General features: G+C 50.0%; 1 protein-coding gene and 2 long non-coding RNA genes across 6 annotated transcripts in view; 2 read left to right on the top strand and 1 right to left on the bottom strand.

Moving 5' to 3' along the window:
- Positions 1-1,377: 1,377 nt before the first annotated feature.
- COMTD1 (catechol-O-methyltransferase domain containing 1) lies at positions 1,378-3,583 on the bottom strand. Of its 4 annotated transcripts, none has more exons than XM_067027474.1 (7): positions 3,264-3,583; positions 2,979-3,106; positions 2,639-2,747; positions 2,431-2,549; positions 2,207-2,322; positions 1,880-2,013; positions 1,378-1,629 (listed from the first exon to the last, which is right to left on the bottom strand). In XM_067027474.1, exons 1-7 carry the CDS (start codon positions 3,355-3,357, stop codon positions 1,598-1,600), a joined length of 732 nt encoding a protein of 243 aa, XP_066883575.1. In that variant the 5' UTR covers positions 3,358-3,583; the 3' UTR covers positions 1,378-1,597. The 4 variants fall into 4 exon arrangements, with proteins under 4 accessions (XP_066883575.1, XP_066883576.1, XP_058909186.1 ...); XM_067027475.1 differs by having other exon boundaries at positions 2,639-2,744; positions 3,264-3,579; XM_059053203.2 differs by having other exon boundaries at positions 2,268-2,322; positions 3,264-3,576.
- Positions 1,787-7,082, top strand: LOC131750575 (uncharacterized). The gene is made up of 3 exons (XR_009333912.2): positions 1,787-2,108; positions 5,255-5,348; positions 7,024-7,082. It is a non-coding gene; the product is annotated as an uncharacterized lncRNA (long non-coding RNA).
- A 5,012-nt stretch (positions 7,083-12,094) lies between these two features.
- LOC136793692 (uncharacterized) overlaps positions 12,095-26,470 on the top strand; it is a 63,150-nt gene continuing 48,774 nt past the window's right edge. The window contains exons 1-2 of the long non-coding RNA XR_010839307.1: positions 12,095-12,225; positions 12,941-13,115. This is a non-coding gene — a long non-coding RNA (uncharacterized lncRNA). The remainder of the gene's footprint in view (positions 12,226-12,940; positions 13,116-26,470) is intronic.

Below are 26,470 nucleotides of genomic sequence, written 5' to 3'. Positions count from 1 at the left end.
AGGTGGAATGGGGGTACAAAGTCCCCTTCTGATCTCATTGTTTGTCCTAAGGGACTGGCTGGAATGGCCCATTGAATAAGACACGTAACTTAATGGCAGTAAGTTGGAATTTGAACCAGTTTGTTTGAATCAGGCAGGACCTATTGCTAGGTAAGAAGAAAAACAGGAAAGGTCTGCAAGCTAGGTATGAAAGCGTCTCTTGTGTTTTCAGGATAATTAAGAGTAAAATGGACCTATTCACCCATGTGCTTCTTATATACTTCTATAAGTGGGAGAGAGAAGGATAGTTTACAGCCAGGTTCCTGAGGGTTGTCTGAAATGCAAGTATATATCCCAAATGCTGTAGGGTTATGAAAGTTGCCAGCTGTGGGCTCATGGGGCTCCTGTGGCCTTGATATGTTAGAAATTAATAGATGATTAATTTATTAATCAGCAGCCTCCAGGTTCAGTTCCACCACCCAGGCCTAACAGATGGTGGCAAAACCTAATTCTAGGCTGATGCCATTTCTGCCTGAGGCCTGAGGCAGTGTTGGTGGAAAGGACACTTCATACCTGAGCCTGATCTTCATTTGTGGTGTGGAGATAAGATCTTCCTGTGGATTGTGGAGGTTTAAACCAGAAGATTGAAGCACCTGGCTCCCTCTCCACCTTGGCTCATAGATGTTTGTGTTGGAAAGCTTAACTTTCTCTTCATCTCCCTCTGGGGAACTTGTTAAAAATTGCCTCCTACGTATTGGCCTGTCTGCTTCACACCTCTGGCCAGTGATCCCACTTAGTCTCATGTTCTTCAAGGACTTCAGGGGGAGGACAGGATATATACTCCAGTCAACCTTGAGATCCTCAGGTCTAAGTCAAGTGGCCTGGTCTCAGGTGATGTTGACCAGGGCCTCCACTGCAGAGGTGAGGCCAAGCTGACAGTTCTGTGACAACATGGGCAAACGGCCAGCAGAATTGGCATAACCTACAACACACGGAGCAAGGCCCTTTTCCTGCCATCAGATCCTATATTGGTCTCCACTGGTTCCAGCTGCACTGAGCAGGAACTTCATTCATTTGCCCCCTTAGGAAGAGGTGTCGGAGGGAGACCACAGGGGCTCTACCAGGCTTCCAGCCCTCAGATCCTGTGGAGGCAAATCTCCACAAGGAGCTGGGGTTTCTGACCAACTGCATGCGGGCAGGTCAATTAAAACTTTTGATATCCTGCTTCCAGTCAGCTGGAAGCTGCTGTGGTCAGGCCACAGCCCTGGTGCCAGAGGGTCCTCAGGAGTGTGCCAGGGAGGGGATGAACATCTGTGGCCTCAAGCCTCCCTTTTGTTGAAGATGTAGCCAGTGCAGGGGCTTTACTCCCTACCCCACTTAAGCACATACAGAGGCTCAGAAGATCCAGGCCGCACTTTATTGTCAGATTTAAAACTCGGTGTCGATAGCTGGGGGTCCCAGGGCCCCTCCCTTGAGGCCACTTGCTAGGGGCCAGCCCTAGATCTTGAAGGCTAAGGTGAGGCCGTCGCCCAGGGGCAGGAGGCTGATGTGGACCCTGGCGTCCCGCAGAATGCGCTCATTCAGGTTTTGCACACACTGGGCCGCCTTGTCCTGCGGTTTAGACTGCAACACCTCTCCACGCCACAGGACCTGCGGAGGGGCGGGGCATCGTGGGGGCGGGGCCTGGGGGTGCCTGAGCAGGAGGTGGGGTGAGAGCTGGAGACCCAGGACCTGAGCAGGGGAAAGTGGAAAACCTGGGGACTCAGTTCGAATACCTGGGGGGAGGAGCTTAAGTGATTGTACTAGGCGGCGCTCTGGGGCAGGGGAGCGAGGAGGAGCCCAAGGAAAAGACGGACCCAGCTCAAGAGGGTCTTTCTTCTCCCCCGGGGCTGTCCCTTACACTGAGCACAGCGAGGACACCTCCGGGTCGCAGCAGCTGCAGGCACCGCTCGTAGTAGGCGGTGCAGTTCTCCTTGTCCGCATCCACCACGGCTACGTCGAAGGTGCCGGCCTCGCCCGCGGCCAGGAGCTCGTCTTGCGGGGGAGGGAGGGGCAGATGCAGCTGAGTCCGCAGGCCCCAGCGGCCGGAAGACCCCGCCCAGAACGGCCCAGGCGCTGTGACCATTCAGGTACTCGAGGGCCCCTGCCTGCCACTCTGCATGTGGCCGCGTACCGGGTGGCGGAGGGCTATCATTGCCCAAGCCCGCCCGGCGGACCGGGTTACTACCTCGCGCCGGGTGGTCCCATTTGGGAAATGGCGCCAAGGCCCTTTCCGCTCCGTCGCTCACCCAGGGTCTCCAGGGCGGGTTTCAACCGAAGTTCGATCTTGTGCTCCTCCTCGGCCTGCGTGCGGGAGGAGCGGGGTCAGAGTCAGCATGTCCTTTCTCCCGGGGCTGGGAGTGGCCGGGCTCCACGGGCCTGACAACGGCCTCAGGTGTGTGGGACACTCACCTGCCTCCACAGGGGACGTCCCAGCTCCGGGGGCCCTGCGTCCACCTCACAGGTCACCACGCGCCCGGCCGGGGGCAGCGCCAGGGCCAACGCTAGGGCTGAGTAGCCTGTGAAAGTGCCTGGGGACGTGGACACGGACAGGCTCAGGCCAGAGTGGGGCGACGGCCCGGTGACTCCGGCCCCCAGTGACCCCAGCCGCGCGCCCTACCCAGGTCCAGCGCCTTCTTAGCCTTGATGAGGCGAGCCAGGTTGGCCAAGAGCTGGGCCTGCTCACAGGTCATCATGGAATCCCCCTGCGGCTGCTCCAGGGTCAGCTGCTTGCGGGGAGGAGAGGGTCGCACTCGCCCTGCCAGTCACCCAGCTGAGCCCCAGGTTTAGAGCCCCCAGAGGCGTGGCTGTGGGCGTGGCCCAGGGGCGGACCCTCATGGAACGCCCAACTATGCCCGGCCTGCGCGGACGGGGGCCACCGACAAGCCCAAGGTCACACAGCCACGTGGGTCCCTCCCGGCCCGAGGTGGACGCCCGTTCCCGCTTCCGGCCCTGCTGACCAGCCGCAGGCTCCGCAGCGCCGGGTGCTCCCGCATGGAGCGGCTCAGCAGATACTGCCACAGGGGGCTGTCCTCAGGGGGCAGCAGGCGCTTCTCTCGCCGGGATCGCCATGGAGGGAACCGTCTCCCTGCCGGGGAGGGGTGGTGCTGGGTCAGGGCCTGGGGCTCCAGGGCGCCAGGGGTGAGCTCAGCCGCAGCCAGCCTCGCGGGTTTACGGGCTCTGCTCCTGCGTCCGCCCGCCCGCGGGGCCTCTGCCGAGGGTGCCGAAGGCCCGGCCCTACTCACCCAGGAAGAGGCCGCTGGCGAAGGCAGCGCCCAGAGCGGCCGAGCCCAGGGCCAGCGCGGCGGGCACAGAGAGCCGGGGCACGGGCTGGGTCATCGTGCAGGCAGGAGGCAGTGGCGTCCAGGTCACTTGCGCTAGGGCTACTGGGACCGCCCTGGGACCCGCGGGCCCTCGCGGCTCCAACTTGCCCGGGCTGTACCCTCGGAACCGCGGCCTCGACTACCATCTGGTGGCCTCATGGCCTTACTGCAAGCCCCGCCCGAGTGGGTCAGTCGTCATCTAGTGGCCGCTTTCGGAACTGTGCCGGCGGCTATGCTTCTTCCTCATCGCTACCATTTTTTCTGAGAACCCCCAGGGGCATATGTGAGTGGGCGAGTAGAATGTCAGTATAACTGGATACTAACAGGTACAAATTATAGAAATTAAAGGAACCCTGGGAGGGACCGAGAGGACCGGGGGGGGGGCCTCTTGGGGGAGGTCACCAAGGATGTCAAGTTGAAGGAATGTATGTTTGGGGGGAGTTGGGGTTTGGGAGCCCTGGGTCAGGTCTGGTTGATGGGGTGCTGAGACAACACCCTTAGTTAGAATCATGCTCTTGGGTGCCAGCTAGGCTTGGGTGTGAGATCTTGGGCCCATCAGTCTCTGAACCTCAGTTTCCTTTGTGTAAAACTGGGATCACTGTCTTACTATTAATGGCACCAGGTCCCATAGCCTGGCACACAGTAGCTGCTCAAGAAATGGCAGCCGCTGTTATCATGAGCTGAAGATATCTTGGGGAGGAAAGATCAGAGGGCAGGTGAAGTCCCCTTACAGGGCTGTTCCGCAGGGACGCTATCCAGTGAACAGTGATGGGAACACCAACTGTGTGCCGAATGGGGCGAGGCGAAAGAAGCTGTCCTGGCTTGTGTTAGTGAAGCTGGGCTCAGAGACCACAGGCCACAGGGAACTTGTGTGTCCCGGCTTCACAATTTTCTCTTCTGTAAAATGGGGTTCTTAACAGTCCTGACCTCTCGGGAGATGAAATGAGAAAATCCAGGTGACGGATTCACACAGGGCCTGGGACTTAGTGGGCTGTAGCTGTTACATTTAAAAGGAGTCAGATTCCATCGGCCATTGCTCCACGGCTGTCCCCTGACAGCAGCCTTCAGCAACCTCACTGGGCAGATTGGAGCCCCACGGGGGGCTTTCTAGGCGAGGCCCAGCCCCAGCAAGGCTCAGGGACAGGCTTGTTGGGGGAGGTTGGTGAGGGAGCGGCTTGGCTGAGGTTGAAGGCGGGGCGAACTAAAGAAGCCGGGAGCTCAGAGCCTGGGACTGACCGGAGCTGCGGGAGCCCTGGGCCCGCGGGAGGCCATGCAGGAGCGTGGACACACAATGAGCTCTTTTGACCCGGGGGAAACCAGAAGTGCTTTCATGGTTCCTCTGCTGAGACTCTTCCACCAGGCCAGGCGGCACCGGGGCTCTGGGCTCAGCCAGGGCTGCAAACCGGCACACTCTTTCCTGTCTGAGGGTCTGGGTTTGGACAGGCCCCCAGCTCACACCAGAACCTCCCTCCCCCCACCTGGCTTCAGGCCGGAGCCCATGGAGGTGGGAGGCGGGCGAGGAGGGGAGGCATGTCACCATATATCCCCCTCAGATTAAAAAACTAATTTGAAAAGATTAATGTATTCCATTCTCGTTACGCTGGCTCTGATACCTCTGGGCCTGCGGCTGCTCTGCCTCCTGATTATTGAATTTTTATGGCCTGGTAATTAATTGCAGATTCCCTGTTTTGTTCTATTTCTTTTTCTCTGACATTTTAATTTCAACAAAAAGCAGTGGTCTCCATGCAGGTTCTCTCTGGAGATCCTAATGGTCTATAAAACAGAATGACTTATAGACGTGGCACCCACTTCAGTTGGCGAGCGATTGTTTGAAACCTTGCTGATCACGCAAAATTTAATTTTTCCACCTCCCTCCCCCGTTCGCTACTCATTTCTTGTCTCTTCCATTACAGAGCCGGTGTCTCAGTTCACAATGAAGGGAGCAAAGTGTTGCCTCCGAATCTGTTACAGGGCCTTTTCCTAGAAGACCAGGGGGCTGAAGACAAAGTAGGTTTGGGTTCTTTTCCTTGGAGGTGGCCCCCAGTGGTGGCAGTGGAAGCTGGGCCTTCCCAGAGGGCCATGTGGATGTGGGCAGCTGTCTCCAGGGGTGGGGGAGGATCATTTCTGCCTCTCTCAGTTGCCCTTTTGGCCAAGTGCAGCTGTCCCATTAGGCACCAAGGCACCTGCTGGTCATGAGGGCAGAGAGGATGGGTGCCCATACATGCTGTTGAGTCGACACCAGGAAGTCAGGGGGGTTGACACCTGCCAAATTCTTAGCCAGGCTGGGTCACTGGAAACAGCTGTTCGCAAAAAATGGATCTGGTAGAGGCCCCTGAGTTACTAACCTAATGCCCCCAACCCCTACTTCTCCCAGCCCTACTAACATCACACAGGCTGGGTGCCTTCCCCCAGGACTCCCCAGGACTAGGCTGGGTAGGGACAGAAGAGTAAGGTTATGGAGTCAATTTGGGCCTAAAGGATTGGAATTCAGATACCTTCAGGGGTCAGGCAGACGGGTGAGGGGAGGGCAGTAGGGAGCAGTGGGGACTGTGGTGCTCCAGAACTGATGCCCCATCAGGTGTGGCGGCCCCTCAGCTCCTGCTCATGTGGCCATGTGGGAAGAAGAGCATTTTGTGGCTGGAGCTTCTGATTTTTCAAAAGAGGTTGGAAATCTGGCTTTTAATGTGAAATTTCACAATTTTAAACACTTGGTTTAGACTTTTTTTTTTTTTTTTTTTTTTTTTTTTTTTTTACGCTCCATGTCAGCCAAACTGAATATAACTTTGATCTTTGTGTCTGACCTGACCCATAGGACAATGGTTTCTTCTGATTTGGAGCATCGGTCAGAGAAGTTAGGACGTAGGAGTGGAGTCTGTCGGGGCCAGAGAGGCCTCACTAGCTGGCTCATCAACCCCAGTCCCCAGGCCCTGCCCCAGGAATCCTCCTCCTACCTTTGGGCCCTTCAGTCACCTTCCTGCACTTGTGAGCTCTTCCCCGGCAGCTGTGGTTCTCCCAGATGTGCCTGTGAGCTTCTGTCCAGGGCTTGCCTTCTTTAGGCGTCCTCTCTCCACAGACAAACTTGCAGCCTGGAGTCTGACCACATCTGGGTGAGGTCTGCCGAGCTTTTCACCTTAGACTTCGGGGGGCAATGCTGTGACTCTAGTGGCTCCAGGGGCCGTGGTGGGCCGAGTGGGCTGATGCAGACAGACCATGAATCAGGAGCTTCTGTGGCCCCTCAGATGAGCGGGGGAGGACGGGGGCCACGACCTGCTCCCTCCTCCTCTGTGCTGAGAAGCTGTGGAGCTGGCACTGGCAGTGCCCTGGCCTCTCATGCCTCAGTTTCCTCATCTGGACAGGCCGAATGGGAAGTGACAGCATGGGCTCCGGAGTCTGAGGGACTTGGGTTCAAACATTGGTCTACCACTCACTTTGTGGCTGTGTGAGCTCAGAGTTTCTCAGCTAGAAAAATAGGGATGATCCTTCTGTCTTAGTGTTCTGTGCTGTGTAATGAACCACCACATGCTGAGTGGCTTAAAACAATGCCATTTTTTATCTCGTGGTTCTGTAGGTCAAGAGTCGGGCCAGGCCTGGCTGATCCTCTGCTCAGGGTCTCACCAGGCAGAAGGCACCTCGAATATTTCTGGTGTTTCAGATCACTCTGCCTTCCTTTTCTGCTTTTCAGGGCTCATGTGATTCCAGGGGACCCACCCGGCTAATCCAGGATAATCTCCCCATTTCAAGGTGAGCTGGTTAGTGACCTTATTTCCATCTGCAAATTTCCCCTTGCCATCTGAGTTGATGACTGAGAGAGTAACACTGGTGGTAGAGATCATGAGAGAGTGGTCAAATTCTGCCACAAACTCCATCCTCTCAGTGTGGTTGTCAGGATGAAGATAACCCTGCCTAGTTCCCGTCCCCCCTCTTTGAGAACCACGGTGTGAGGTTTTTGGTTTGTTTTAAATTTTGGCCGTGCCACACGGCGTGCGGGATCTTAGTTCCCAGACCAGGGATTGAGCCTGGGCCCCCTGTACTGGGAGCGAGAAGTCTTAACCACTGGACTGCCAGGGAAGTCACATTAGGTATTTAAATACAGAGGATTCCCTGCTACTGCATAGACAGAATGGGCGGTGGGCATGTTCCTCACAGCCACCCTCTCAAGAAGCTAGCATTGCCCCCGTTTTCCAGATGTGCAAACTGAGGTTCCCAGATGTCAGGTGACATATAAGTGGCAGAGCCAGGTGTGAACCTTTCCCTGTCTCAGCTTCACATAAGAGTTTGTCATTTCACCACTGGCCCAAGTCCAGAGGTCCTGTATCCCCTGGAAGTTCATCGAGTTCTCTTGAGAGGCTTCCACCATGCACCAGAGATTTACCTGTGATCCGATTTCTCTGGTTCAATTCAGATCCTGGCATCTGTGTGTCTCTGGGAGTCCCCAGTGGATGACTTAGGTGTGTGTTTCATGGTGTCACCTGCTCCTTTCTTCTTCTTTTTTTAAAAAAATAAATTTATTTATTTGTTTTTACTTTTGGCTGTGCTGGGTCTTCGTTGCTGCATGCAGGCTTTCTCTAATTGCGGTGAGAGGGGGCTACTCTTCGTTGCGGTGCGCGGGCTTCTCATTGTAGTGGCCTCTCTTCTTGAGGAGCACGGGCTCTAGGCACGTGGGCTTCAGTAGTTGTGGCTCGTGGGCTCAGTAGTTGTGGCTCACGGGCTTAGTTGCTCTGTGGCACGTGGGATCTTCCCAGACCAGGGCTCGAACCTGTGTTCCCTGAATTGGCTGGCAGTTTCTTAACCACTGCGCCACCAGGGAAGCCCTGCTCGTTTCTTCTTGATGGGATGGCCAGGGTGCCACTATCACAGCCACTTCTGGGCATCATCATTTTTGCCGGACACCTCAGGTGACACTCAGGAGCCGTCAAGTGGTCAAGACTTCATGGGGGTCGTTTTGAGAAATAGCAAAAATGTCCCCCTGCAGCTCTTCTCTCTCCTCCTTGAGACACTGGCCTACATTGTGAATCCTTCCTTCCCCAAAAGAAGACAAACACACACATCCCAGCCTCCCCTGCAGGTACCATACCTGATGCCCACAATCAGATGCAGTGCACAGGACTCGCATGCCAATGTGGCATGTGAGTCCATGGCTGGAAGGAGAGTGATGCTGTGTTGCATCCAAGCTCTGGCCCTCCCAGAGTCAGCTGTTTGCCACAGAGTAGAGTTTGCTATTTGCAACAAAGTGGATTCTGTTATTTGCAGCAAAGTGAAGTCTGCTGTTTGCCACAAAGCAGCTTCCAGATTTGCAGTTAGGAGTCCTGCCTGGTACCACCTCCTCTGTGGGACCGATTCTCCCACCTCCAGCACACAGTATTACCATCCACTGCAGAGCCAACCCCCTCCTTCTGCTTTGCCAACAGGAGCCAAATATTGTTCAGGTGATGGTGTGCCCAGCTCTGGGGAATGGACTGTGATCAGTCTCAGGCTGTCACAACCCCCCTCCCCACCCAGTCCCTTTTTCAAGATATCCAGGGATACCTTGCCAGGGAAAAAGAGGTGCTTCTCAGGACTTTTTATTCCCTGATAATAAGAAATCCCCTCTTCTTGCTTAGCCTTTTCTTACCCTGAATAGGGTTGTGTAAAGATGAAATGCTTGGAACTGTAGCAGCCATCTTGTGGCCATGAGGCAACAAGGTTAAGGATTAAAAAAAAAAACAAACAGTGAGGATGGTTATGGTCCTTGAAGACATTATCTAGACATTAAACCACTCCCAGCAACTGTTTACCTCTAGCCTCCTTGTTATGTGAGAAAATGGAGCCCTTTGTGTTTAAGCAATGATTAGCTATTTATTCTTTATTTGAAGTTCAAAGCATTCCTAACTGATACAGGCACTCTAGCAGTGTGGCCTGTGCCCAGGGGTGATTGAGAGTTGGTGCTGAGATAACCCCTTTTGCTTTTTTTCAGGTTGAGTGACAGATTCCACTCTGAACTCAAAATCACGCTCTCCAAAGGTAAGGCCTCGTTTTCCTCAGGGGTCAGTTTTCTCCCAGGAGATGCCCTATCCCTCCCCCGCCTGACAAGTGGAAATGCCAATACCGTGCACCCCACCCTTGCCCTGCTGCAGACTCGTGGTGTCTCATCAAGTCTCCCCAGTCCATGGTGAGGCAGGCATGATCACCCACCCTCTACAGACAGGGGACATCTGGGGTCTCATAGGCAGGATGTGGGGATTGGCTCCAGTTCTGTATGGCACAACGCCTGGGGTCTCCCCACTCCAAGGAGAGTCTCTCTATTTGCATCAGAGCCAGGGGTGCAGGGGCTTCTGGGACAGTGGATGACCAGACAGGGCGGGAGCTTCTGTGCAGCAAGCTGGGTCCAGGCTGGGGAAGCCCACGACCTCCCAGCATAGCGGTCAGGTTTCTGCTGCAACATTGCTGTGTGGCAGCCCCAAGTCTCAGCAACTTCCAAAATAACCACCTACTTTTCTCGCTGCTGGGTCAGTGGATCAGCTGGGCTATTTCTGCTTGGGGTTGTGGGTCCAGATCATTCTGAGACCAGCAGCTACCTGGGGGAGCTCTTTCCCAGGGGACAGCATGGGGGCAAGAGGCCAACTACACAGGTGCTTTGAAAGCCTCTGCCTCAGTCAGGTCTGCTCATGTTCCAGCGGCCCCAACAAATCACTCGGCCAAGCTCCGCATAGGGGGCAAGTGTGTGTACTCTGCCCTCTCTGTGGGGTGGCCCTGTGAGCTCATGTGGCAAAGGGTGTGGATGTGTAGCCCTATTATGGGTCAGGGAGAGAAGAGTCAGGATCAGCAGTTCAATCTACGCACAGATCCCAAGGGCCCCTGGGTGTCCCCAAAGCCGTGGGTGCAGAGATCCCCACAGGGCAGGGCCTCAGCTGGGACAGGAGGGCCAGGGTCCCTGCCTTGTGCCTGAGATGAAGAGTCCCCAGTCTGTTTCTCAGAGGAGGAACTTGGAGCTCTGGGAGTCAGAGTGTCACCCGAGGTCGCAGGGCAACCTCCTGCCTCTGTCCACCTCACTGCCATCCTGAACCCAGGGGGCAGGGAGCAAGGGGTCAGGCTCACCTTCCCTGGGTTCAGCCCAGGGCGCCTACCTCCCTGGGGAGGACGAGCCCCTTTCTTTCATCCCCACGCTCAGCATATGCCCATTTCCCCCCGAGACACCAGGACATGGAGCCTGGAACTCAAGGATTCCGATTGCATTGCATGGGAGACGTCTCAGTGCTTGTTTACCTCTGGTGGCCCCTGAGCTGGCCTGGGGACACATTTTGTTTGCCTCGATCAGTATTTTGTTTATTTGAATGGAGCCAACACTAAACAATCAGAAAATTTCACAAAGAATTCAGATTTGATTTCCATTTCTTTTGAAAGAGCAGCAGATTTGACAACACTGGGCCCATTTAGCTGCAGGGCATGTTGGCTGGTACTGTGTGGTGCCTCCCTCTATCCCCCACGCATCATGTACCCTTGCCCCAGTCCCCACCACTCCCTGCTGCCTCAAACCCAAAGAGGTTCCCTCATATTCCACATTGGTCTTTGAGCTGCTGGTGCATGAGCTGTAACCTCTGGTTTAATCCACTCCCCAGAGGCCCAGAGAGGAGAGACACCTGCCCAGGGTACACAGCCCATCTCAGGCTTTTGTTTCTCTTTCTCGCTTCCTGAGTAAGAACTTCACCTGAATTCCAAAGAGCAATCCCTCTTGTGGGCTCCAAACAAGGATCCCAGATTCTGCCGCCCACCCCAAGCAAAACTGTTCATGTCATGGTTGAAACTCAGAACACGTCTGGCGTTGCTACCCTGAGAGCACAGCCACTTTGAGGGGAAAATCTAGACTGAGATGAGCTTTGGCAGATGTTACAGGGACCCAGGTCCCTGAGTTACATAGGGAATCCCCCTAGATCTATAAAAATGAAATACTAACGGCTGATATTTATATAGCAATTACTGTGTGTCAGTCACTTCAATTACTGTGTGTCAGTATAGCAATTACTGTGTGTCAGTTAAAATTCATATTAAATCACTTAATCCTCACATAAAACTTGTAAGGGGGAAGGTACCATTTTTATCCCCATTTTACAGGTGAAGAAGCTGCAGCACAGAGAGGTTAAACAACATTCCTAAATTTGCACAGCTTATAAGTGGTAAAGTTGGGATTTGAACCCAGGTTCTCTGGTTTCAGGGCTTATAGTTCTTAACCATTGACATATCCTAGAGGAGATACCTACTGAGGTGGCCACTTTTCCTGTAATAACTCATTTCACCCTTGGACTTGCCCAACAAGGTAAGGTTAAGTTTGGCTGTGAGAGACAGAAAAATCCAAAAAAGTTGGTTTCTACTTTATACAGATGTAACTTGGAGGTTGTACGGAGGCTCCAGGGTCAACTGAGACTCAGGCTTTTCCTCTGCTGTGTTGCCATCCTCATCATGTGGTGTCTTCTCATTGAACAGGATGACTGCTTGAGTTCCAGCCATCGCACCTTCAACCCAGTTTTTAGGAAGAAGAAAGGGACAAAATAGAACTAACCTCCTTCCTTTAAGGACACTTCTTGAAAGTTTCATAAGATATTCTACTTGCATCCCTTTGAGCAGCAGTTAGTCACATGACCACACTTTGGCCTGGAAATAGTCTTTATTCTAGAGGGTTATATGTTCAATGAAAAAATCAGTTCTATCATTAAATTTAAAAGGGAGAATGGATACTGGGAACATTCAGCATCATCACTGTGTTTTTTACAGATAAAGAAACTGAAGCTCAGAGAGGTGAATGACCTTCTGGCAGTCACACAGCCAGGAAGAGGTGGAGCCTGGATCTGCTGTCCCTGGGCCCTTTGGAGCAGGTGGGCTCCAAAGATATACTCTGCCGATTTCTTAAGGGGTGAGGAGGACTGTGGATACGTTCATAACCCCCTCTCCAGGCCCCAGGAACACCCAGTGCCCAGATCCTGCCAGCCAGGCAACCTTGTGCTTGCAAGCCCTGGCAGCCTGTCCGGGCCCAGATCCATCACGCTGGCACCAACCATGCCCTGGGCCTGACTCCATCCATCCCTCTAATGCTGCATCGACTGTGCTCGGGCACGTTCCTGAGGCGGCCTCAAGAGCGCTGAATAATTCAGTTCTGCGTAATGGGATAATGAATTTACTGACAACTCAGTGTGGTCTCGGTACTTACATTTCAAGAAATACTGACTCCCTAGGCCTGCTCTGCAGGCTGGAGACGTACACGTGCCAAGAAACTGTTGCCTTTACTTGCCTCGTGGGGTTCAGGCTTGACTGAATGGAGACCCTACTTTGGTCTCACTGATTCTTAAACTGCTTTGGCTAGTGGGGAGCCTGAGGGTAGGGGGACTGCCTAGTTGGAACTTTGGGGCGAGGTGGAAGTGAAATCACAGAAGTTTGGACATGCAGAGATGGAAAGGACCCCTTGGTGCTGCATACCCATTTTATGAACCGGGAAACTGAGGTTGTGTCAGGGACGGGCCTCTGCTCCTGCACACTGTGTTCTGTGGCTGGGAACGCCGGGGATGCCTCGGGACTCCGGGAAGGAGACCTGCTTGTTTTCCTTCTAACCCGCTGTTTTCCCCGTCCCCCAGCTGCTGAAGGGTTGCTGCTAATGACTCCCAGCTGCCCCTTCGCTGGAGATTAGCCCTCAGCCAAACGAGAGGCGTCCCCTGGAAGGCCAGCCCACCCTGCTTTCCTTTCCCGACCTGGGCAGACGATGGCTGATGACTGGCTGATGTGGTGCAAAAGGCCACCCCAAGCCTCAAGGTAGGACAAACTCTGTGATGCTATTAGGGGTCCAATATCCTTGGTGGGACTGCGGCTTGATCCCAGCTGAGTCTGCATTCTGGCTTAGCTTTTACTCCTTCCCTATCCTGCTTCCCTCACTCCCTTTCTCCTCAGGGCCTCCCCCCACCCCATAAATCATCTGAATGGGAATCCCTGACTCAGGCTCTACTTCTGGGGAACCCTCCTGAGACAGCTGCGTTTCCTGGTCTGAGCCCTCCTTTCCGAGGACTCCTCCCAAAGCACTAAGAAAGGCTCAGGGCCGGGAATCCTTGCCGCTGGCTCTGCTGTGTGATGGTGAGGAAATCACTTCGCCACCCTGAGCCTCAGTTTCCCCTTTTGTATGGCTGGGGTTGGGGGAGCCTCTCTCAGGTCCCTTCCAGCTCTGAAGGTCTGTGATATGACCTGAGGTGCCAGGAAGCCTTCTCCTTTCTTAACTAGCGCCACATGTGCATGGAGTCCTACCATTGGGGACTTTTCTCTGAAGGTTTTTTCAAAATGCAAAAGCATCTGAGATGAGAATGAGTTTCATGTTAGGTGATCATGCTGTAGGGCAGACTCTCTCAAGGTGGGATCCTTGGGTCACCTGAATCCATCACCTGAAGGGGACAGCCTGGTTGGAACTTTGGGGTGAGGTGGAAGTAGAATCACAGAAGCTTGGACATGCAGAGATGGAAAGGACCCCTTGGTCCTGCATACCCATTTTATGAACCAGGAAACTGAGGTTGTGTCAGGGACGGGCCTCTACTCCTGCACACTGTGTTCTGTGGCTGAGAACGCCGGGGTTGCCTCCGGGCTCTGGGGAGGAGACTTGCTTGTTTACCTTCTAACTCGCTGGTTTCACTGTCCTCCAGCTGCTGGAGGATTGCTGCTAATGACTCCCAGCTGCCCCTTTGCTGGAGATGAGCCCTCAGTCAAACGAGAGGTGTCCCCTGAAAGACCAGCCCACACTGCCTTCCCTGACTTGGGCAGACTGCAGCCAATGACTGGCTGATGTGGCTCAAAAAGGCCACTATTGGGGACTACCCTTGAGTCCTACCATTGGGAACTTTTCTCTGAAGGCGTTTACAAAATGCAAAAGCATCTGAGATGAGAATGAGCTTCACGTTAGGTGATCATGCTGCAGGGCAGACTCTCTTAAGGTGGGATCCTTGGATCACCTGAATCTATCACCTGAAGGGGTGCTTATTATTAATATTTCCCTTCCCTTCTTCGTATTTCTTTGAATATGGTATGTGATGTCTGGAGCTGCAGCAGCTATCTTTCAATCATGAGGAAACAACATGAGATGTAAACAATAAGCTAAGGAGAGTGAAGCAGAAATATATAAAGAAACTGATTTTCAATGGCATTTCTGAATCATTGCACAAAACCTGAAAACTACCTGTAGAATCTCAGTATGTGAAATAATTGTCTTCATTGCTCAAGCAAGTCCTGGTTGAATTTTCTGTTATGTGCAGCCCAAAGCATTCCAAACAAATCAACAGTCTTTATCTCACTGAATCATAATAACACTCTTTTTAAAAATTTATTTATTTATTATTTTTGGCTGCATTGTATCTTCATTGCTGTGCACGGGCTTTCTCTAGTTGTGGCATGTGGGGGCTACTTTTCATTGTGGTGTGTGGGCTTCTCATTGCGGTGGCCTCTCTTGCTGCAGAGCACAGGCTCTAGGCATGTGGGCTTCAGTAGTTGGGGCATGCAGGCTTAGTTGCTCCACGGCATGTGAGATCTTCCCAGACCAGGGCTTGAACCCGTGTCCCCAGCATTGGCAGGCAGATTCTTAAGCACTGCACCACCAGGGAAGTCCATAATAACCATCTTTTTAAGTAGGGATTATTATTATTGGCTCAGAGAGGTTAAGTGACATAGCTAAGGTCACACAGCTGACAAAGAGCAGCATCCTTTTGGGCTGGAGCTTTCAGGTTGGGAGGAATTTTGATTGTTGATGAAAATTTAATTCCTGTCTCTGTTGTGTGTGTCCTATTGTAGTCTGACCACTGGGAATAATCTCCTTCCTTCTCCATTCTTGTCTTTGGTCATTCTTTCCCTATCCATCCGACCCTAGGTCTCAGCTTAGAGACTCAGCAAAGGTCCCTTGTGAGGTGGGGAGAAGGAGGTGGCAGGTAACCATTGTTCATTCCTTCATGGAGTTTTCCAAACGAGTGTGGCCAGATTCTGGTACCAAGGACGAGTGGAAGGCTGAGTCCATTTTGGCGTGATTCTGGCCTCTAAGCAGTCCTAGACTCCTGTGTGGGGGTTACAGTGAAACAGAGGGAGAACGCAGACAGAAATAGGCAGAGAGAGGGGTGGAAGGAGAGGGAGAGAGAGGCAGAAGTCGAGGAGGAGGAGGGCGAGAGGAAGGGAGAAGAGAAGGAGGACAGGTTTTAGAGATAAACGTTGAGACAAACGTGACAGTGAACCTCAAGTCACACACAAGCTAGTCCATCACCCTGCCCCCGCCCCCTTGCCGCAGCTGCAGCCTCTTCGCTGTGTAATGGAGTAGACTGGGGCACCTGCCTCGCAGGGAGGTTGGCAGGGACGGATGGCTCAGCACGGACCTGGAGCAGGCGCTCCGCCACTGGGTGCTTCTGACCCACCCAGACTGGTCTGACGGTTTGGTTGCTGCTCTGAAGGTGGAGGGAAGATGATGTGCCCTCAGGTGAACCTTTGTCTCCCCTCTTCTGGAGAGCAGTGGCCTCTTGGAGAAAGGGGAGCAGCGTTTGTGTGTATGTGTATGTGTGTCCCAGACTAGGTGCTTTCAAGTTATCAGAAGGCTGGGTATTTTGTTGTTTGTGTGTGTGTGTGTGTTTGGTTTTGCGGGCCTCTCACCGCTGTGGCCTCTCCCGCCGCGGAGCACAGGCTCCGGACGCGCAGGCTCAGTGGCCATGGCTCACGGGCCCAGCCGCTCCGCGGCACGTGGGATCCTCCCGGACCGGGGAACGAACCCGCGTCCCCTGCATCGGCAGGCGGATCCCCAACCACTGCGCCACCAGGGAAGCCCCCAAGGCTGGGTATTTTCTTGACGGGAAAGTGGCCTCTTGGACTAACAGCAATACCAGAAATGCATTTGTCTCCTGACCAAGAGGGTGGGGTGGGGTAAGAATTTTAAAGAGCCCTCAGAAGGAAGGGAATTGGGGAGCCACAGCTGGGGTTAGCCGGGGGGAGAGTCACTGTTCCAGACCCCGAGACTGAGCTCCCAAACCTCGGGGGTTGATGTGTGCAGGGGGAGCCCTCTCTGAGGGGCCTCCCGTCTGCCCCAGATTAGTGAGGAAGGCAGGGACAGAAATGGCCCCAGACTAAGGACGAAAAGAAGGATCTCTGAGTGGCGGGGTGGAGGGGGGGATGAACTGGGAGATTGGGATTGACATGTATACACTTATATGTATGAGATAACTAATAAAAACCTGCTGTAAAAAAAATAAATAAAATAAAACTCAAAAACCAAAGTATTCATTTAAAAAAAAGAAAAAAGAAGGATCTCTGTCAGGAAAACAAAGCACCTGTGGGTGGTGGGCAGCAAGGAGCCCAGGGATCGCCTTTGGCTTGGGTGCTCTCTGGGCAGAGTCTGACCTCCAGGGCCTGGCGAGGAGCCTCAGCTGAACGAGTGAGCCGTGGGCCCCGCCAGGCCTGGACGCTGTGAGCGGCATGAAGGGAGCGGTTCTCCAGCATCAGCTGGGGGCTCAGGGCTGGGGCAGGAGGGCTGGCTCCTCTCCCTGGCTCACGCCCTGCTCACCTGGCTAACTCCTCATGCCTGTCAGGGAGGCAGACGGTGCTGCCTCCCCCAGGCCCCATGTGCCCCTGACTGAGGCCGTGCAGTGGCTTAAAAATGTGACTGAATCCTTAGACCCTCCTCTCATCAGGAGGTGGGGTCTGTGTCCCCTCGCCCTGAACTGGGGCGAGCCTCCTTGAACAGAATGTGATGGAAGCGATGTACTCTTTCTGAGGCTGGTTAGAAAAGGCCAACTAGCATCTCCGAGGTTCTCTTGGGAACTTGCTCTGGGAGCTGTCAGCTTCCCTGTAAGAAGTCCATCTCTGCGGATGCCGCCTTGTGCAGGGATCACAAAGAGTGAGAGAGATGCCTGAGGGGCCCCAACTCATCCATCCCCAGCTGTTTGACTCTCCTCTGCCCCAGATATCAGACATGTGCATAAGGAAGCCTTTGAGATGACCCTAGTCTCAGCCACCAGATGCCTGCAATGCATGACATTGCAGACCCAGAGTGAGAGCTGCCTGCAGTCCAGGCGACCTCCGGATTCATGAGTGGAAGACAAGATCATATATGAGTTTCCTAGGGCTGCCTAGGTAACAGATGGCCACAAACTGGGCAAAACAACAAAGATTTATTCTCTCAGAGTTCTGGAGGCTAGGGTCCAAAATCGAGGTATTGGCTTGTTCCTTGTGAGGGCTCTGAGGGAGAATCTGTTCCCTGCCTTTCTCCTAGCTTCTGGTGGTTGTAGGCAGTGCTTGGCTTTCCTTGGCCTGTAGGTGCATCACTCCGGCCTCTGCCTCCGTCTTCGCGTTGTGTTCTTGCTGTGTCTCTGCGTCCAAATCTCCCTCTTCTTATAAAGGACACCGTCATATTTGATTAGGGGCACATGTACTCTGTATTATCTCATCTTGACTAATTACATCTGCAATGACCCTATTTCTCAAAGAAGATGACATTCTGAAGTACTGAGGGTTAAGACTTTAACATATCTTTTGGGGGGACATAATTCAACCCGTGACATATAGTTATCATTTTAAGCCACTATTTTGAAGTGATTCGTTACGTAGCAGTAGTTACTCAGAACATGAGAATTAAAGGATGGCTAGGGAAGCAACTAAAACATCAGTGGAAATGTAATTTACCAGAACATCCTTCTAGGAGGCTACTGTATGTGGTTGGGATAATTGATTTTCTAAGTAGCTTGGGGTCGGGTCTGGATCCTCCCCACAGAAGATGGATGTTCCAGCAACAACATGTGCTTGAATAATAACAGACAGCTTCCCTAAAGCCTTCTAATATGGGAAAAGAGCTTGAGTTTTGCTTTGTATTCCTCCCCATTAAATAAATGTTGAATATTTACTTAAAGAGAATCAATGTGATTATTAGAGTGTTCCTGGCCTCCATATACCTCAGCATGGCCTTCTTTACTAACACCTACCCTGTCAGAGCATTGATTAACCATGGGCTACAGTTGCCTGGTTAAGTGTCTGGTTTCTCCATAGACTGGAAGCAACCCTAAGAGCAGGGACAGGCTATGTCTTGTTCTCTCCTGAATCCCCAGCACAGTTCTTGGCCCATAGTAGGTGCTTAATAGTTAGTCTCTGAAAGCATGGATGTTGGAAAAGGAACAAAGGGACTTAAAATCTATATGATGATGAAAGGTATACAAATATATCAGCTGCAGAACATCTAAGGATGCTAGAAAAAAATATTTTTGAAATTTGAAATTCTTTTCTGTTAATGAAAGAGCCTATAAGCAAATAAGGGAATTATGAGAGGCCAGGAACAAATTGGAAACATCAGTCCAGTAAAAGAAGTAAAGACTGCTGGACACCCTGAGGACTTCTACCTTGTTGGGCAGCCTACATCTTCCACACCTTGAGCTTCTGTGGCACAAGAAAGACAAGGAAGAAGCAAGGGATGATAAACACGATCAGGAAGATTTGAAAAAGAACCAGACAGAGGTTCTAGGAATTGAAATATATCACATACGAAATTTAAAACTCAATGGGACAGTTAAATAGAATAGACACTGCTGGAGAGGGAATTAGTAAACAGGAAGATAGATTTGAACAATTATACATAATGCAGTACAGAAGGAAAAATGAAACTGAAGAAGAGGTTAAGAGACATGGAGAGTGGAATGAAAAGCTCTAATATATGTCTAATCAGATTTTGGAAAGTGATTATAGGAATAATGGGAGAGAGGTATTATTCAAAGAGATAGCAGCTGAGAATTTTCTATGATTATTAAAAAATATGAATCTTCAGATTCAGGAATTCTAGTGAATCCCCAAAAGGTTAAATAAAAAGAAGTCTATACACAGATACATCATAATCAAATTGAAGAATATCAAAGACAAGTAGAAAAAAAAGAAAAAGACAAGTAGAAGATCTTAAAAATACCCAACAGGAAAAAACTTTGTTGTTCACAACTTCTCTAATTAGAAGAAATTCGACTAATGGTGATTAGTTATAATAGTATGAATAGTAACAATGAAAAACAGAATAATGATGACTTTAAAGGGCTTTTAAAATTCACACCAACTAGGGACTGTATACCCCAGTCCCTAATAAGACTGAAATAATTTCTTAAAAGATAATTTATCTTTTAAGGATAAATGTAGATCCTAAGTATGTACTAAAGAAAATTGAAAACATATATTCATACAAAAACTTGTACACAAATGTTTATTGCAGCATTATTTATAATAGGGAAAAAGTGGAAACAACCTAAATATCCACCACCTTATGAATGGATAAACAAAATGTGGTAAATCCATACAGTAGAGTGTTACTTGCCATAAAAAGGATGAAGTTCTGATCCATGCAACAACATGGATGAACCTTGAAAACATTATGCTAAGCAAAAGAAGTCAGACACAAAAGTTCACAAATTGTATGATTTCATTTATATAAAACGTCCAGAATAAGCAAATCGATAGAGACAGAAGGTAGATTCGTGAATGCCAGAGGCTGGAGGGGAATGTGGAGTGACAGCTAATGGGCATGGGGTTTCTTTTTGGGTGATGATAAGTTCTGGAATTAGATAGTGGTTATGTTTGTTAAATCTTTTTTTTTTTTTTTTTTTTTTTTGCGGTATGCGGGCCTCTCACTGCTGTGGCCTCTCCCGTTGCGGAGCACAGGCTCCGGACGCGCAGGCCTAGCGGCCATGGCTCACGGGCTTAGTTGCTCCGCGGCATGTGGGATCTTCCCGGACCAGGGCACGAACCCGTGTCCCCTGCATCGGCAGGCGGACTCTCAACCACTGCGCCACCAGGGAAGCCCTGTTAAATCTTATAAGTACATTAAAACCACTGAATTCTACACTTTCAAAGGGTGAATTTTATAGTATGTGAATCATATCTCAATAAAAATGCAAAAAATAATAAGGGTAGAAATAAGGAAGTTTTTACTTACAGGCATACCTTGGAGATATTGCAGGTTTGGTTCCAGGCCACTACAATAAAGCGAATATTGCAATAAAGCAAGTCACAGAAAATTTTTTGTTTCCCAGTGCATATGAAAGTTATGTTTTGGGAATTCCCTGGTGGTCCAGTGGTTAGGACTCGGCACTTTCACTGCTGAGGGCCCAGGTTCAATCCCTAGTTGGGGAACTAAGATCCCACAAGCTGCGTGTTGTGGCCAAAAAAAAAAAAAAAAAAAAGTTATGTTTACACTATACCATGTTCTGTTAAGTGTGCAATAGCATTATGTCAAAAAAGTGTACATAGCTTAATTTAAAAATATTTATTGCTGGTCTTCCCTGGTGGCTTAGTGGTTGAGAGTCCGCCTGCCAATGCAGGGGACACGGGTTCGTGCCCTGGTCCGGGAGGATCCCACATGCCGTGGAGTGGCTGGGCCCATGAGCCATGGCCGCTGAGCATGTGCATCAGGAGCCTGTGCTCCTCAGCTGGAGAGGCCCGCGTACCACAAAAAAAAAAAAAAAAAAAAAAAAAAAAAAATATATATATATATATATATATATATATATATATATTGCTAGAAAAGGCTGACCATCTTCTGAGCCTTCAATGAGTTGTAGTAGTAACATCAGAGATCACTGATCACAGATCACCATAGCAAATATAATACTAGTGAAAAAGTTTAAAATATTGTGAGAATTAGCAAAATGTGACACAGAGCAATGAAGTGAGCAAATGCTGTTGGAAAAATGGCACAGATAGACTTGCTTGATGCAGGGTTGACACAAACCTTCAATTTGTAAAAAAACACAGTAATGAAGCACAATAAAATGAAGCTCAATAAAAGGTATGTCCGTTTACTATAACTGAGAGAATTTATAAACAACAGACCCCCATTCAAGGAGTTTCTGAAGGATGAGCTTGAGAAGAAAAATGATCTGAGGAAAAAAGTCTCAGATACCAGAAGTGATGATGAATTGAGAAAATAATAAAAATATGGGTAAATCTAAACAAACAACACTGATTGTCCAAAACAATGTCTATTCTGTGGGGTTAAACAGGAGATGGAACTAAAAGCCTAGACCGTAAGTATAATAAATGGAATTAAAGCTTTCAAAGCACTTTGCATTGTTCAGGAGAAGGGTAAGATATTGATTAACTTTAGACTAAGTTAAGTTAGGTAATAATTTCAAAATGCTAAGTCACCAATAAAAAAAAAATAATAGAATGCCTATCCTCTACACAGTAGAAGGTGGAGAAATGGGATGAGTAAAAAACCTCAATTCAAAACAATGCAACAAAGAAGATGAAAATAAATCCTTAGGAAGCAGGACAAATTAAAATAAAAACAAAACAAAAACAAGATCATAGAAATAAAGTCAAACATATTTGTAAGCTCTATAAATATAAGTAGACTGAACTCTCCAGTTAAAATTATATACTCTTAGATTGGATTGAAGAAAGAATGGCCAAATGCTGCTTACATGAGACACGTCTAAAAGAGATAAAAAATTGTAAGTAAAACAGTGAAAAAAAATCAGAAAAATACTAAACAAAAGAAAATTAGCATAGTTATATTACTATCAGACAAAATAGAATTTAAGGCAAAAAGGAATCATTAGAGATATAGAGGGTCAATATATGAAATTTAAATTTACCAGGAGAAAATAGTAGTTCTAAATTCATGGATACCTAATAATGTAAGTCCCTTATCAGATATATGACTTGAAAATATTTTTTTCCCATTCTGTGGGTTGTCTTTTCACTTTATTGGCGGTGTCCATAGAAGCACAAAAGTTTTCAATTTTAAGTTCAATTTATCAATTTTTTCTCTTTTTTCTCATGCTTTTAGGGTCATATCTAAGAATACTTTGCCAAATCCAAGATCACGAAGATTTAACCCTATGTTTTCTTGTAAGAGTTTTATAGTTTTAGCTCTTACATTTGGGTCTTAGATCCATTTTGAGTTAATTTTTGTGTATGGTGTGAGCTAGGGTTCAACTTCATTCTTTTGCAGGTGGATATCCAGTTGTCCTGGGATCATTTGTTGAAAAGACTATCTTTTCTCCATTGAATGGTCTTTACACCCTTGTCAAAAGTCAGTTGACCAGAGATATATGGGTATATCTGTACTTTCAATTTTAGTTCACAGATCTATATATCTATCCTAGTGCCAGTACCACACTATCTTGATTACTGTTGCTTTGTAGCAAATTTTGAAATCAGGAAGTGTGAGTCATCCTACTTCATTCTTCTTTTTCAAGATTGTTTTGGCTATTCCTGGTCCCTTCTAATTCCATGTAAATGTTAGAATCAGCCTGCCAGTTTTACAAAGAAGTAGCTGGGATTCTGACAGGGATTGCATTGAATCTGTATTCAAGTCTCACATCTCTTTGCAAAGTGAGCATATCTCCAATCAGCTGGTCCACGAGAGTAGGACCAAAGGACGTTCCTGACCAAGCTGGTCTTGTGTGCCCCCATGTATGTGTCCTCAAGAAGCTACGTTCAGTGTGGGTATCCCTGGGACGGAATGTGTGCAGTAAGAGTGTAAATGACTGAAATAGGAACCCAACTATTCAAGACCTTTCCAAGGCTGTCCTCATGACTGTAGTAATGGATGATCTTAGGTTGGGTCCCCCAAGAAGCAGACCTTGAGGCGAGGATTTGCGTGAAAGTAGTTTTGTGGGAGATGGTCTCAGGAGGTTCTGGAAGGGGAGTGAGAAAGGCGTCCAAGGAGGGGAGAGAAGTCAGGAGTGTGTGCCTAAATGAGCAGGTCGTTGCTATGGGCATCTGGGGCTCATTCCCACTGAGGACCTCTGTGAGAGGGTAGAGAACAGGGTTTCTCAACCTCAGCACTATTGACATTTTGGGCTGAATAGTTATTGGTTGTGGGGTGTTGTCCTGGGTGTTGTTGGATGTTTAGCAGCATCCTGGCCTCTACCATACTAGATGCCAGTAGCAACCATCCAACCAAAATGTCTCCAGATACTGCTGAATGTCCCCTGGGGGTGCAAAATTGTACCCGGTTGAGAATCACTGGTATAGGTTTGTCTCAGAATTGTCCCATCCAAGAGGGGAGAAGGTGGGGGGGATATATACACCAACTCCTAATCGTCATTGTTAAGGCTGCTTCTGAAGGTGTCAAATCCCTGCACTTCTGGCCTGTCCTGAGAGTCTCCCGAATCCTAGGCTAGAGAAAGCTCTCAGACAGCAGAGAAACTGCCCATAGTAAGAAGCCACCAGCATGCGTGGAAATAACAAGGGCTGCAGGGATGTGTGCCCCCATAGTGCAGCTACCTGGATTATGCTGTGTGAGGCTTTGGAGACCCCAGCTCCCTCCCAGATCTGCAGCTTGGCCTGGACTTCCACGTTCCTGGGGCTTTGCGGGTTCCACTGCATCCCTATGTTGAAACGAACCCACCCCCGAGCAAGGCTTTAGCCCCTCAGCTCACTTCCTAGTCTCTGCATCTGTCACTGCTCCAGCAGGATGAGGAAGGATGACTTGCGAAGACTGACAGACAGAAAAGACCTAAGTGATGTTGTTTCCCCAGGTGGAAGGCACTGGTGGGAAAGTTGCTCACAGAATTCCCCTCCTCTTCGCGTCTCAGCTCCTTGCACCCACTAGAGACGCTAAGGATGTTCTCCTTTTTCAGTATGCTGTGTGACTTTGGGCAATCACACCTCCTCTCTGGGCCTCAGTCTTCCTTCTATAAAAAACACGGGCCTGCTGGGGGTGGACCAGATGACCTTGAAATGTCCTTCCATCTCGAGTGGCTGCTGAGAGCCCTGGGAGGCGGTGGGGAGTCACCAGGCAGCCAGAGCCTGGGGGCCGGCCGGAAAATGTGACAGCTCGGCCCCCAGTGGTGTTGCTGGCCTCTGATCTCCACTGTGTGCCCGATACTCTGGGTCTGGTCACAGCCCATTGCGGCCCCTTGCTCACTCAGGAACATCTGCTACAGCATTTACCACGTTAATAGATTAGCTTTGAGAATCGGGCAGGTGTTTTCCACCCAAGCCAGAAAACATCAAAATCAGATTGCTCTCCAAGACTTTCCGCACAGCCAATCGAGTTAGAATGACTCGTACAGTCTAACAGATAATAAAACACACATAAGATTTGCTTTAAGGTACAGGCAGGGGTATTTTGTCCCGTGCTTAGGAGAAACAAAAACTCACTCTATTTGGAAATAGGGTAATTGAATACAGATGGGAGGAGGTAAATGAAAGAATTTAGCAAATATCTCAGTGGAATAGCTAATGGGAATGAGACAGAATAGGAAATTAAAAATTATTCGAAGCAGATGGACCATTCTTTGAGTTTTTAAAAATTTATTAGGGCGGCGAAAAAATGTGTCTGTTTATTTTCTACGGCCATGAAATTAATGACTTGGTGAGTTTTGCTTGTGCAATTTTATGACTGCCATGTCATCTGTCATAATTTGGGGGCTGTTTGATATAGATTTATGAATGTCCCCACCCCCGCACCCCTCCCTGATTTATTGGTGTGGGTCAGACATGAATTAGGCTGTCCCCTATCAAGGGAGCAACGCCAATGGCTGCGTAACCCCACAGGCCCTGGGTGGGGGCCCTTGGGGGATTCTCAGCCCAGAGGTGAGTGGAAAAGCCATGGAGGGGCTGTGGGAAAGGGGTAGGCCTGACCTGGCTGAACTTCCTCTGCAGAGATGACCCCAGCCTGCCCGGGCTGGGGAGGAGGTTTTGGGAAGGGGTTTCTTGCAAACTATGGGGAGCAGGAAGCCAGCCCGGGCTGCTTGTGCTTGGCTGGGAGTGAGGTGAGGGCTGTTGCTGCTGCTTCAGCCCAGCCCAAGGGCCACCTGGCTTCCTGTCCCTTCAGCCCCCATAGCTGGGCTCATCTGCCTCCGGACCTGAAGCTCAAGGAAGGAGAAGAAAATTCACAAATTGGGAATCTGTGTGCCTGGCTACATGCTGGGGGCTTACCTGCATCCTCTAGATGGTGGTTAAAAGAGGTCTTTACAACCAGCAGATCTGGGTCCAGTTTCGCTCTGATTCTTCCCAGCTGTGTGGCTTTGGGCTGGTTACTACCCTCTCTGAACTTCTTTCCTCCTCTGTAAAGCGAGAATAGAAATGCCTAAAGGAAAGGATGTTTTGAGGCTCAAAGGAGATAATGTAACATCCCAGCACATATCGAAGTGCTGGTAAATGGTAACTCTTATTATTAATAAGTATCTTGAGGTGGATATTATTATTATTTCCACCTGACAGATGGGGACACTGAGGCTCAGAGAGGTTAAGTGATTTGTCTGAGGTCACACGGTTAAAGGGATGGAGCTGGGCTTTCCGCATTGATTTTCTCTTTCTTCCATAACTCTGACACCCAGCCTATTCTGAACTGAGAAACTCCAGACCCCTGGGGGCACGGTTCAGGGCTACGGACTCATGACTCTGCTCTCTGCTTCCTCTGCCTGGGCCTGGCCTATTCCCTACCTGGCCTAGGTGTCCACTACAAACTTAGTCCTGGTGATCAGTCCCTTCTGCTCGGGCTCCCTGTGGGAACAGAGAGCGTCTTCTACACCCCATTGCTGGCGTAGCTGGGCACCTTGTCTAGGTGTGGGTGGGAGAGTCTATCCATCCTGAGGACCAGGCACATCCCAGTCCCTTGCCTTCCTCCCCCTGACCCACCTCCCAGAGGACGCTGCAATGAATGAGGCTCGAGGGCCCCTCAGGCTAGGGAGTTCTCTAAGGGCAAATACCTGCCTTGGCCTGATGTCACGGTATGTGGTGTGTGGCCTCTGGACAGGCTGCGGGTAGCTTTGAGTCCCACCTGAGCTCTCTTCTCTTTAGCCCCACCTTTTCCCAAAGTCCAGGCCCTTTCATGCCTCTCTCAGCACCTCCAAATTACTAACAGTAATAACTCCTATTTCCCGAGTACCTGTGAAGGGCCGGGCACTGTGCAAAGTGACTTGTTCATGCAATCAGCCATTTATTCCTCCATTGTTTCAATATTTATTGAGTGATTTCTGTGTGCCTGACACTGTTCCAGCACTGGGGATACAGCAAAGAATAAAACAGATATGGTCCCTGCCCTCACTGAACTTACATTCCAGTAGGGAAGATAGGCATTTGGTAAACATATTACTCTCTAATGTGTTAGGTAGATGTAAGGGCTTTGAAGAAAATTAAAGCAGGGTAAAATGAAAGGAGGTGGTGGGCCATGAGTGGTA

The sequence above is a fragment of the Kogia breviceps genome, chromosome 2, assembly GCF_026419965.1.
Source record: "Kogia breviceps isolate mKogBre1 chromosome 2, mKogBre1 haplotype 1, whole genome shotgun sequence".
Taxonomy (NCBI): Eukaryota; Metazoa; Chordata; class Mammalia; order Artiodactyla; family Physeteridae; genus Kogia; species Kogia breviceps.
Note: the sequence above shows the minus strand (reverse complement) of the source record. Positions and strands in the feature narration are given on the sequence as shown.

Coding starts and splice junctions, on each gene's coding strand:
- COMTD1 (XM_059053203.2), bottom strand. CDS start 3,357: ATGACCCAGCCCGTGCCCCGGCTCTCTGTGCCCGCCGCGCTGGCCCTG. Junction 3,107..3,263: donor CGCCAGCGGCCTCTTCCTGG/GTGAGTAGGGCC, acceptor CCTCCCCGGCAG/GGAGACGGTTCCCTCCATGG. Junction 2,014..2,267: donor ACCCGCCCTGGAGACCCTGG/GTGAGCGACGGA, acceptor CTCCCCCGCAAG/ACGAGCTCCTGGCCGCGGGC.